Source organism: Colias croceus, chromosome Z, assembly GCF_905220415.1.
Source record: "Colias croceus chromosome Z, ilColCroc2.1".
Lineage (NCBI taxonomy): Eukaryota > Metazoa > Arthropoda > Insecta > Lepidoptera > Pieridae > Colias > Colias croceus.
Genome location: NC_059568.1, coordinates 11,128,424 through 11,142,421, shown reverse-complemented (window position 1 = coordinate 11,142,421; position 13,998 = coordinate 11,128,424). Strand labels below are relative to the sequence as shown.

Sequence of the window (13,998 nt, the reverse complement as noted above, 5' to 3'; positions counted from 1 at the left end):
CGTCAATTGTTTCGAAAAATGTAAAACACTTTTATTGAATGACCCCATATTACAATACCCAGATTTTACGAAAGAGTTTATACTTACCACTGATGCATCCAACGTAGCTATTGGTGCCATATTATCCCAAGGCCCAATCGGTTCTGACAAACCTATTTCATATGCTTCACGTACTTTAAATGATAGTGAAATGAATTACAGTACCATTGAAAAAGAGTTATTGGCAATTGTATGGGCAACAAAATACTTCCGACCGTACTTATTTGGCAGAAAGTTCAAAATTATAACAGACCATAAGCCCTTACAATGGATAATGAATCTTAAGGAACCGAACTCTCGGCTGACACGTTGGCGCCTTAAGCTGTCTGAATATGATTATACGATAGTTTATAAGAAAGGTAAATGTAACACGAACGCGGACGCATTGTCGCGCATAGAATTGCATAATGAAAACGTAGAATCTATGATAGTGAATATTTCTGACTCTGAATCGACTGTAACTGCACCTGACGACAGACCATTAGATAGTAGATCATCGACTGTTTCTGCACCTGACGACAGACCTTTAATTAGCCAATCATCAACAGATACAGCCCCCTCCTTAAGAGCTCACGGTACAGACGAAACTCTTAACATTAATCCAGAGGGCACAAAACATACTAGCCGTGAAAATCCTATTCTTGACATTCCTATAAGTGATGACCCACTTAACACATTTCGTAAACAGATATTTATAAAAATCACGAATAACTCACCTTCAACGAAACCTTCCATAAAGAAGCCATTTGATACATTCTTACGTGTCTCAGTACAAATTAACGAAGACAGCTTACAAGAAAACATTGTAGAGCTGATTAAGAAGTATGTAGATCCTAAAATTCGTACTGCAATTTTGGTCAATCCTGTTAGTAAAATGTTCGATATAGTACCTTTAATCCAAAATACTTTTAAAAATTCATGTATGAAATTATTTCTTGTTAAGCGACAGATTGAAGATATAACTGATTATTTAGTTCAACAAGATACTATTCGAAAATATCACGAAGGTAAAACGAACCATCGCGGTATTAACGAGACTTACCTTTCCTTATCCCAACGATACTTCTGGCCTAAAATGAAAACCGACATAACAAGTTACATAAATACATGCCCAATTTGCAACAGTGCAAAATACGACCGTAACCCTGTACGCCCAGTGTTTAAAATCGTGCCTCCTCCTTCTAAACCATTTGAGATTGTTCATGCTGACGTATTGACTCTAGAACATGATAAGTATCTGACTATTATTGACTCATTCTCTAAATATGCTCAAGCGTACCGAATAAGCGACAGTACTGCACCGAATATCATTAAAACATTGTTACTTTTCATGACGCACCACGGTTCGCCTATGTCGATAACTACTGACCGAGGTACTGAATTTACAAATCAAGTATTTTCCGAATTTGTACGTCTGCATAAGATTAACCATCATATGATTGCTCCTCATACCCCCAACGAAAACGGTATGATAGAACGCTTCCATAGCACCCTTATCGAGCATATAAGAATATTAAAATTAAAGCATAAAAAAGAAACTGCAGTAAATTTAGTGCCCTATGCAATCTTAGCATATAATAGTTCTGTACACAGTCTGACTAAATGCCGACCTTATGACGTAATTACAGGACATTATGACCCTAGAGACCCAACTGACTTAAATTTATCGGAAAGACTTTTACAACAATACATACATAACCATCGCATTAACATGGAGACAGTTTATAAATTAATACACGACTCATCATTCGCAGAACGTGAAGCGATTATGACGCGACATAATACCCGAAGAGAACCTGAGATTGACTATGCACCTGATCAAGAAGTATATATACGTAATCCGTTAGCCGCGAGACAAAAGTTAGCTTCACGATTCTTAAAAGACAAAGTTGTGTCTAATTTACCTATACATGTATATACTTCCAAAAAACGCTTACCTGTTTCGAAATCCCGACTCAAGCGTACTCCAAAACCCACTACTTCCCTTTAATTTTGATAACCGTACATTATTACTATATAGAATTAGGATTCAACATTTAAACGAAAAATTGGATAAGGTATCGTCCTTGTTAGAAGCTTTGTAAAACGTAGATTGATAAATAGTTTAGGTTCTATACAGAATTAGCGCAACTCCTAGATTCCTTAGACGTTAATATTAATGATTTACTTTTAGTAGTAAGAAATATAGAGGATAGTTTAGCTTTTATGCGTACATCGCGAGCGCACCATGTTATGTTAGGGATAGATATATTAAGTATTATATTAGTTACTTTACGTTCCTTTTACGATTCAGAACAAATTATTATTAATGTAGATCTCCGTGAATAATTCGCACTGGATCATACTTTAGTAAAAATAGGATAGTAATTATATTAAGATTCCCCATTATAACTCCTCACACTTTAATCGTACAAATCATATTATCATCATACCTCCCTATCCCTATATAGCAACCAATAAAGATATTTATGTGCACATAGAGGCTGAATGCCCGAAGTTCAATCGAAGAGCAATCGGTTTCTATGTGAAGAGACCCTAAACCATCATACAAGAAGTTCACCCGACTGTATTGAATGCACAAACCTCATCATCACGCAAGAGATATCCTGCGATTGTGAATCCACCTGCCTAACATTAACTAAGCCAGCAATGGAGAAATTGGACGACAGTCACTACACCATTATTTTCCATCTCACAAAAGTTGAATTATCCTGCAATCATAAGGAATACCTTCATCTCCAAGGCAGTTTTATAGCAACGTTGCCGACAAACGGTTCTCTACGTACTGACGACCTCACTATTGTAAACTTCAATGTTCCTGTGCTATCGTCGCTACAAATCAAAGAAAATGAATATTCAGAAAACACAGAAAACATCAGCCCCAGAAGTTGATCCTGCCGCAACATTTTCACTCAATGTCCTAAAATAGTTGCGGATCTGCGGGGGGAGGAGTTATGTGACAACCCTACGCTATATGTAATGTGAAGCGCTGACGGTGTGCTTTCGTTCGTGAGAACGTTTTATTCCTTTAAATTATAATATTAGAATAAAAACATATTGTGAAGCATCGTGCTCATAATAACACGTATATTGTAATTTTACTTTTTAATTAAAATAATTTAAGATATATAATTCTTTTTATTAATTCACTGGAAAGTGAATTTAACTAGTTTGACGGTAGTCGTTTATTGTCGTTGCGCCGACACGGCCATACTGACAGGCGGTGCGCGCTCTGCACCAGCCTCGTTGTAAAAGTCTGTAACAATATCAAGTTATAATCTTGGCATGTTTTTTGTCGGTTCTCGGAGAGTCTCGAAGGTTCTTTAGATTTCTCGGAGGTTCTCGTAGATTTCTCGGAGGTTGGTTCTCATAGATTTCTCGGAGGGTCTCGTAGATTCTCGGAGGTTCTCGAAGGTTCTCGTAGATTTCTCGGAGGTTCTCGTAGATTTCTCGGAGGTTCTCGTAGATTTATGCTTATCACAAAGAGAGGCGCAGATAGCACGCACAATTCCTTCGATGAACCACACTCCCGTTACAATAATCCACGTAACAAACTTTTACTTTACACAACGCACGAGAAAAACACAAACGCCAGTATGCCGTTACAAAACTACGTAAACGTTTAAAATTTAAAAAGAGTGAGCTTGAATTCTATCCAACTTCTGATGACGGAAGAAAGGGCCCGAAGGCTATTTTTAAAAGGTGACGTCAGCAATTCTGACGTCACCATCATCAGGGCAGGCGCTCATACTCGAAGTAGAACGCCTGTGGGTATTTTTACTGCCCTTTTATTCCACGTCGTAATTATAGAGAGAGCTCCGAACGCTCCAACGGCCGGCGCGTGAATGTGCTCTGTGCCGTCGGACGCTCGTATTTAAATTAAACCATGACTCACAAGAATTAGTTTGAGAGTGTTGCCACTCTAATTTTTGCAATGAATTTTTATCATTTTTAACAAACATTAATTATTTCGTTAATTTAACCACTTATTTAAAAAGATTTAAGTAAACTTTAGCTAGTTATAATTATTTAGTAGTTTGACGGTAGTCGTTTATTGTCGTTGCGCCGACATATATATTAAGAAGATATAACAGTATTAAACAAAGTCGCTTTCCGCTGTTTGGTATGATAAGATGTCTTTAACTACGCGACCGAATTTGATACGGGTTGTGTCAATAGATAATATAATAATAGGCCTAATAAGAAAAGTCCGTCTTCATATGTTTTATAACAAGTTATGCTCTATTTAACTTTGCGAAGTTTTACGTTATTACGTTATTATTGTAATAAGACATGAACTATTTACTATACAGAAATATTCTATCAACATAATCATTTCTTGTTATTACGTTATTATTGTAATAAGACATGAACTATTTACTACCCATAAATATTTTATCAACATAATAATTTCTTGTCAAAATTCCAGAACTTGGCCGCCGAGAAGACATACAACAATTTGGATGTAACACTGAAGAAAGCCAACGAGCATCGCAACGAGTGGTTCGAGGGCGTGCAGAAGTGTAACCTCGATGAAACGCTCTACGAAGTTATGGAGAGGATTGTGAGGGCTGAGGTTGGTTAAATGATTATTAATAATTAAATATATTTAACAACAAAATGGTCTTTCATGAGAGGAATGACTAAATGCTAAGTAATGAATGTCGATGGTTGATTTCATAGTTTTTTTTTAGATTCTTGTGCAATTTTTACAGTTATGATAGACGTCGATGAAATTGAATTTTAACATGTATGGCGTTTAAAGTTAAATGTAAACGCGACTTACTGTTTCATTAGAATGCACAATTAATGTTAGTATGAGAGAAGTCACGTGTCATATGCGATGAGGGTTAGATGCGTTTCAAAGGACCTTTTTTTAAAATAAATTATCTCTACTGGCAACAGATTTAATTCGTATCGATGTGTTTCGTGCACTTACACATAACCGTACCGAAAAGTCACTTTCTTGATAATATTTTCTCATACCATTATAACAAATAATCCTCAGGTGCATCGTCTGGTGGTAGTCGACGAAGAGGACAAAGTGACGGGCATAATATCGCTCTCCGACCTGCTCATGTACCTCGTACTGCGTCCAACCGGCGAGTGTGAAGGCGCGAGTCTACGCAACGAGCACGCACCAATCGAAGAGCGGGACGAAGCGAGCGAACCCAACGCGCCAGACAAGGACGACAATACACCGCCGGAGACAGCCGAACCCGCACAAGAACTGGACGAAGACGGGCAAGAACTATACGACGAAGCAACCGGCACCAGTTAAGTTAGTTACCGGAGTGGTTCTTGTATTGCGTTCGTTGGTTTGTAGAAGGTGGAAGTGTTGTTTTTTTGTATTTATCAATCAAACCCTACAATTTACATATCATGTGTTAAACCGCTTTGTGATACCACAACATGCCTAAGTTAGAGATTTTTTCGACGAATGTTCTTTTACTTGCCATCAACACGTTTTTATCATGTGCAATTTTGCTACTTGTACGGTTAAAATGATGAATTTACTTTTAAAATTCTGCAATTATCACAAACATCACGTTTTATTGTACACCCTTCTATTTTAATACGCAATATTTTATCGCCCTTTTACTTTTTTTTTACCTTTTTTTTTAAATTTTCAATAATTTATACACTTATATGGACATTTTATCGGCCAGTCCGTTTAGTAACTAATCAGTGTATTTTGGATAGAAATATCAATAATCTTTGATGTTAGAACGTTTTTAACTATGTGTAATTTTTACTAAGTGTTCGTTATTGAATGTTGCAAACCTCATAGCGCAAAAATTATTTTAGCAATTACAGTTTACCGTGGTAATGCACAAATTATATTATGTGTACTCAGTATATTTATGTGTGTATTTTGAACTATTTACCATTATATAATAATAATAAAATAATTAATATTAGATAGTTTACCCTGTTAACTTCATCCTAACGCCGGCCCTGCCGACATGCACAAATACAACGATGACGCAACAAGGACGTCACTTCATGTTTAATGTAATGCTAGACTCTAAGATAATCGTTATTTTTCGATATATTTAGTAACTAAATTCTGTAAAGGCCTGCATGTGCAATAAATTTGATCAAAGTCGATTTATGATAAGAAATCACTTCATTAAAAAAAATCATCAGTAGGTACTTAATGTTTGTGTTGTGGTAATATGTACAAGGCTTAATTTATGTATCTTTACTTCTCTTATGTAATATAATACCTATTTAATGGCCTGTATGTACTTTTTAGACGGGAAATATATGTGTATACTTAGTTGAGCCAATTTAATAGGCAACATTTGACGTCTATCAATTTTATCTTCGAAGAGATGTAACTTGTATAAAAACATCGATTAAAGTGAATTAATCGATACGGATTTGAAACATTTGTTAATCGAATTTATTAATTTATGATAATTTTTATTCACAAGTAATCAATGCATTCGATTCTAGATGTCAGATTTCGATTTTAAGAGTAGCATCTCTGGTATTTAAAAAGAAAAAAGATTTATTGACACAAAATTGTAGCGACGTCAGTTGTTCAATTCAGAAATTGTTTATTATGTTTAGAATGGTTTATCAGTAAAATGAAATCTTAAAATTACTTGTATTGGTCATTGTTATTATAAATATGTAATCGTAATTTAAAAAAGTTAAGCAAATGTGCAGTTCTAACAAAACGAAATATCATGTTATTCTATGTCGTCGTTACTAGGTTACGTTGTTGAATTTTGTTGAACTGTCAAATGTTGCCTATTGAAATGGCTCTACTATAAAACTATGCATTATTGTCAAAATAAAGCTTAAAGTTTTCTATAGCAATTCTCTTATATGGATTTTAACATTTCGAGTAATGTCGGGTCATTAACTTAGTCCTTTATTCAAACATGTTTTGTATAATATCTATCTGAATTATGTTCATAAATGTTCAATATTCTAAAACGTCGAAGTCTGTGTGGCCAAACCTACATAGTTTTTAACCCGACATGATACATATATATATTTATATTTTGATGTACGATAATATACACATTTAGAAACTTTAATATAAATATTCCTTTATATATTTTGTTGTAGAATTCAATTTCACAAAGGCGTATTTTTTGTGTTAATATTTTTTTTTACGAATGAAATTTATCTTCAAAACTGATGATACAAAAAAGCATATCATTTACAATTTAAAACTTTACGTAACCCATTTTTTTATAATGATTTTTGATAATTATTATTAAATCTAACCCGTTCGAATTAAAAAGTTACGTACCTATAACAGTTTTTTGAAAATGTACCTTATTATTGACAACTCAAAGTCGATTATCGTCCGCCTTTGTGGAATTGTCGCAAGAATTCAGACCAAGATCTGAACTGAATCCAAAAAGTAAAGCTCACGTGCGTTATAAGTATTATATATGTTAATAACTTATGTTAGTTTAACGTAGCGGTAAAAATGTAGAAGTAACATACGTGGTAATATATGAGGTGAATGTCTGTCATGTATTTGGATATCTATAAACCTTGTTAGATGTAAGTATGGCGAGATGCGCAAATTGTTCGCATTTTTTGAGAATAAATCTTGATTCCGTGTAAGTGGATTGGTTTTTTATTTTATCTGTAAGGAGTTGGACCTTATTTTTTTAAGAATTTTTTGAAGTGAAACTTCTTTAGGCGCGTTCAGAGTAAAATTTCAAGGTCGCGCCATGGCAATACCATCACGTCAGGGAGTAAGGCGATCATTTTTGTATCTTTGAATCTTGCCAATAAAGTTTCACTTCTGACACATGTGCTCGGCACATACGCTCTTTTTTAATTATTACATTTTAAGCTGTGCTGGCATTCTGTGCAGATACAGAAAAAAAAATCAAATGAGCATATTTTGTGGGCTATAATATTAAGGGCCGATTTTTCAATCCTTGGATAAAACTTACCCGTCCAATAAAGTATTACACGATAATATTAAAACGTCACGTAAACTGTAAAATACGGGCAATAAGAATACATTTTTGAAATGGTAGTTTAATACGTTATTCGACGAATAAATTTTATCCACGAATTGAAAAATCAGCCCTGTTGATGTAAATTATGATAGTACATCGTGAATGGCTCATAATGTACGCTGTAGGACAACTGTAGGCTGTAGGTATAAATGTTATTGACACCATGATCAATTTAGAATTTCATCTGTATCAAGCAATAGAAAAAAGACGCAGTTCACAATTCTCGTAGATAACATAAATATTGTATGTACCTATTTTAAGGATGGTATTGAATGAATTAGACACAGGGATACTTATTTTCTATAATCTTTGTACATTAAAACCACTGATATTTTATTTAATGAAACGACATTTATTTCCAACTTCCAAATATCTTTCCGACATAAAATAGTAAAATTTCGTCCCCGATCATCACCATTCCACATTACATTAACTTTGGTTAAATACGCTTATAAGTAATACATATGTAGTGTTTGTAGATTACAAAGATGCGCTGAATATGTTACAAAATTGAAACATACAACTCTTTTTGATTTCGAGATATTGATTTTGGTTCATATTCTTAACGTATAATAAATTAAATTGTGATTTTCCTGTAAAGTAATGAGAAAGACGAAAGGAAAAATGGAAAAACGTTTGCCAAATTGTCTAAAATTAGACATTTTTTGTTTGAAAAGTTAATTTTATTCAATTTTCAAATCCACTACATACTATAATATTCGAATTCACAAGATTCAGGAGTCAGGTACATATGTTGATTTCTTTAGAGTTTATAGTTGAGATTCAACAAGGATGATTTTTTATAAATTTGGTCTATTTCTCCAAATCAATGTCAAGAAGATATTTTATGTATGAATTGTGTCGTATTTAAGATAAAACAACGTATGAGGTTAATGTATTAGTAGACTACCTTTAAATATAGGATACCTAACTGAATATAAAATCCGATTATAGAATTTTTTAAATTTAAAATAAATAACAAGTCTCAATGTTTCTATGACCCTTAAAAGATATGTGTATGTAAAAAGGTTTTTTAGCTGTAGAGAACAGATAACGAATATCATTTATTTAACGCTTTTCAGTTTGCTTTTCATGGCCATCTTGTCAAATTGGCTAATAGCTCCTATTTATTTGGCAACAATGCGTATGCAAGCTCCATTTTAAGGATCTCGTGTCTGCTGGTACGTACAGACTTCTCTGAATGAATACAATTTATTATTAAAATCGGAATGTAAAGGAGATTTTTCATGAAAGTATTTTGCATATTGTTCACTATACAGATATATAAAAAGCATGCATCTTTTTTCGCTCTGTATAATTTTCCATCCCTGATGATTGTGAAGTTCTTTAGGTAAGTAGGTATAGATAAAATATTATTGGTGATAATTTCGTTGTTTTCGAAACAAACGATTCACGTAACGTTTTCTAAAATTTAAAGTTTACTTTTATAATATGAACTTAACAGAAATATTTATTGTTCCAAATTAAAAAAAAATAATTAAATAAACATTTTAATGTAATTTCAAAGGACACGAGTTAAAACGACGCACGAGCACATATTTAATCAATGTAGTAGCGGTCTCAACTCGCAATGTCCCACAGCAATAGTCGCAACAGGGCTGCACAAATTTATCTCTTTTTTGGATCATAAACTACTTCAGTTCAGGTCATATAATTATGTAAAAACTCTTGTTAATTTCATATACTCCCCTTAGAAATGATGGTCCATTATCAAATATTTTTTTTTCCAAAGTTGTTATCAAGTGTAAATAAAAATGAAAAATCTCCTTTGTATCCCTAGAGCAGAATCCAGCGCATCTTTGTATTACACAATTATCTGATATACACTAACATGTAAGTAACAACAAGAATATTAACCTATATCTACTTATAATCTTAATGAGATACAACAATGAATTAGATTATACACTTAGCAAATTCTTAATTAAAAAGCATTATTGTAAATAAAAATTGAGCAGTGACACATTACTAAAGAAAACTAACGGACAGACAGCATGATTACAGAATTAACTGCTATGTTATAACATCATTTAATTATATAGATCTACATCTGTTTTATTTTACGAGTATTTGTATAGGTATTATAAAGAGCATTTTAATTTTGTGCGGATTTTAACTGAGCGGATTAAAATATTTTTTTTTTCTTATGTAAAATTTAGAAATAGTCGTCAATGAAGAAATCCCTATATATCCCAAACGAGTTCATCTCTCAGCATTAAAATGATAAAACCCCTGAACTAAATGACAAATTCCAACTTTACCACTAATTGGGGTAAATATAACACGTTAAAATTTAATTGGTAAAACCATGGCGGGACCGCTTTATTTTAAATACGCTATTATGTATAAAGATAGAATAACTATGAATTTAATATTCATGTCCCGTTTCTGTAAAAGCCAAGGATACAAAATTTAAATATATTTTTTGAAAGATGTAGCTTACTCACATTGCTAGGACCACTATGACGACCCTATATGCTATTTAGCTATAATGAAAATGGTTACATAACCAACAATTTAAACTTTATACATTTGCTACATTAATTCGTTTCATTACCCTTAAAGAATGATCTAACTGCAGAAGAGATACGTGCTTTTTGGCGTTAGTGAATCTTAAATCACATGATCTAGGTATTTCTTTATAATCAAAGCCTTAGTTGTTTAATTTATGTGAACCGCCTTAACGGTAATAAGTAATAACCTATTATTTTTTAATCAATAGAATTTGCGAAATCGTTAAATTCTTTATCCAAACATGAGTAACACAGACTCATATTTTTAAAATAACATTTCAATATGTAGATATCTGTCGAAGGTAGAGTGCATAATTTACACTTTACAATCGGCGTCGTCATTATCAAACGCTCTATGTCTATAATCAGAATTTTTGATTTGGATGGATTACCTAGGTTAGGTTCATTGTATTTATAGCCACACCAAACACGAGCCTCGCGGGGTTCCGTCGGCTCGTAACCGACTCCTTGTGGACGTTTAGAAAAGTATATTGTCGATGGAAACTGACGACGACTTTTGTAAACGGCGAAATTATTTTCCTGCGACATATCGAACACTCGTAAAATAGAACGAAATACATCGAAATTCACAAACATTTACTATACTGTATATTGAGTGCGTACTAACACATCTTATTATAATATTTTTTAGACCGGATTCATGCTAGAGTTAAAAGTTAGTTTCTTAACAAAGATGCCAGAACCAAAAAAATTTAAATTGACTATAGATTATAGTCAACTATATAATAATTATGATGGTCGTCCATGAAAAATGATTCTTTCGTGTTCCGGAAATCCCATGGGAACGGGAACTATGCGGGTTTTTCTTTGAATGCGCGGGCGAAGCCGCGGGCGGAAACCTAGTTTATTATAAATCGTGTTTTGATAGTAGTAAAACGTAGCCTCCTCGTTCTGTTCAACATAAAGATAACTACTGTTCTTCCTTCATTGCGTTGGAGTAGAGCATTTGTGCTATCGTTCTAAATTGTTCAGAAAATATGGTGTCATGGAGTATTTGATTGTTAAATTTTGGTGTATGACCTAATCACGCTTGTGTAATTTTACGATACAAACCCTGAACACTAGGTATATGAATCCGGCCTTGGTTATTAAAAAAGGTACCTATTTCAGCGAATTAGCTGTTTATTACACGATTTGAGGTATTGATGTTGTATATTTCATCTTATTTAGGTGCAGAGATGCTTGTGCTTAAACCAATGCTTTCAAACATTGCTCACATGTGACTGTACAAGCATTGTATGTAAAATAAATTGAATAACATTACAATGGTACGATTTGAGGATGATTAAATTTATTCATGTCCTAATAAAATACATGGTTTAAGTAGATTTTAAAAAATTTAGAGTCTTCAATACTTACGTTCAAATGTACCGTTTACCTCAAACGCTACCCTATTATCCTAATTCCTATTAAACAACAACAACGTTATAGTAAGGCCTATACGGATTTTAAGAATACAAACATCGAACATTTGACCCTACGTTGAATATTAGGTAGTAGGTATATTTAAATACGTGGCCTAGGCGTGTTAAACGAAAAATATAGAAAAATTTGCCAGATATGTATACATATTTACAACATGACTATATCAGTTCATTTTCATTTAAAATAAATGCGAAAATGAATCTTGCAAATCAATATTATAGTTTACAATACCGACATATAAAAGGGTGTGTTACCTAACAAGCAAATCAGTACGAGACGTGATAGTCTAATACTATATTACTTAAAATATCACAATTGTGAGTTTCATAGAGGCGACTCTAGCCCCGCTCGGAAATACGTGAACATAAAGTGTTTAGTGTTTTAAAGATAATTTTGTGGGTATAACGTGATGTCGTACATTATTGTCTACTCCGATAACTATAAAGTAGAAGTATTACAAGTTTGATTCATTCAAGGAAAGATAATAAAGTATGTATTTATAAGACATGTATTTTTTCCCTATCCGAGGGGCGACATACTATTAATGTAACACTTTATTTATAGACTGTTATATTACCTATAAATAGCCTGGTTTTCATAGAATATAATAGGCGAAATTATATAAGATTATTATGTAAAATTTTGACTTAAAAATTAAATAACAAAATCATATAATATTAAATTACGTATAAAATTTTATCATCCTTTTTTAATTTCAATATATACATAGTTAAAATATAATATAATGTTGATTATTTCAAAACTAACCTAGGCTGTATTTATTCAATTAGGCGCAAAAATGGCACTGATAAATAAAGTAATAATCACATCAATATTTATAAAAATGCTCAAAAGACAAATTACGCAGTCAAAATGTTAAAATTACAGTCAGAAATTTTGAAAAATGTCTCGTAGGATTGATAAGAAATATAAGCAAGTAGCTCTATTTCAGGAAATTCATTTGATATGTACAGATAGTGCGTCGAAGTACAGCAAAAGGACCGTAATATATTATATATATATGATATTCAGTTCCATTATTAAATATTTATAAGGATTAATAATATAACATTTAAAATCGATAAACGATTATTATACAGGATGTCCCACCGTCGGTAGTCTAAGATCAATGGAGGTTATAGTTTTGCATATGCTGAGTACGTAAAAAATACTTATAAAATTCCAAATGCATTTTTTTTCAAATAGATGAATTCTTTAACCTCTTTGTGTACACCATAACAAGCAACCGCCCAACTTTGCCACCCGCACGTGCGGGTGGCGTTGCGTTTAATATTTTGTTTTTATTTGTATTTTTTCATAGACAGAATGCTCACATTAGAGAAGCGTTATAATAATATACCGGCTGCGCGAAGCTAGAGAAGAAAACATGAATTTTAAGGTAAAATTTAGCAAAAATGTTTGGCGTAGGATTTTTTACGTGATCAGCGTATGCAAGACTACAAGTTTCTTCGCGCTTAATATACCTACCGATAGTGGGACACCCTGTATAATACAATTATATTTTATGAATTTTGATACAACCACAGAAAAATAATATATTTAGGGGGATGTAAAAGCAAAAGTGCTTTTATATAATTAATAAATAGATTAGAAAGTGTTTAATGTCAATGAAAATATATCATGTCATTAAAGAAGGTAACAACCAACCACAAAAATATTATTATTGTAAGTTCGCTTTTACACCCCGATTTACATGTGTCTATTAAAATACGTTTCATTTTATCAATTATTGATTTAAATATTTTAGCATGTTCCTGTTTTATTCTGAAATACTTTAAAATAATACTTTCTTTTTAGGGTTCCGTAGCCAAAATGGCAAAAACGGAACCCTTATAGTTTCGTCATGTCCGTCTGTCCGTCTGTCCGTCTGTCCGTCTGTCACAGCCGATTTACTCGGAAACTATAAGTACTACAGTGATGAAATTTGATGGGAATATGTGTTGTATGAACCGCTA

General features: G+C 32.8%; 1 protein-coding gene across 4 annotated transcripts in view; it reads left to right on the top strand.

Moving 5' to 3' along the window:
• Positions 1-6,426, top strand: part of LOC123705603 — a 78,787-nt gene extending 72,361 nt beyond the window's left edge. For all 4 annotated transcript variants that reach the window (XM_045654470.1, XM_045654469.1, XM_045654471.1 and 1 more), the window contains 2 exons: positions 4,469-4,615; positions 5,048-6,426. In XM_045654470.1, the coding sequence (XP_045510426.1) occupies positions 4,469-4,615; positions 5,048-5,320 (420 nt within the window). In that variant the 3' untranslated portion in view covers positions 5,321-6,426. The remainder of the gene's footprint in view (positions 1-4,468; positions 4,616-5,047) is intronic.
• The last annotated feature ends 7,572 nt before the right edge of the window (positions 6,427-13,998 follow it).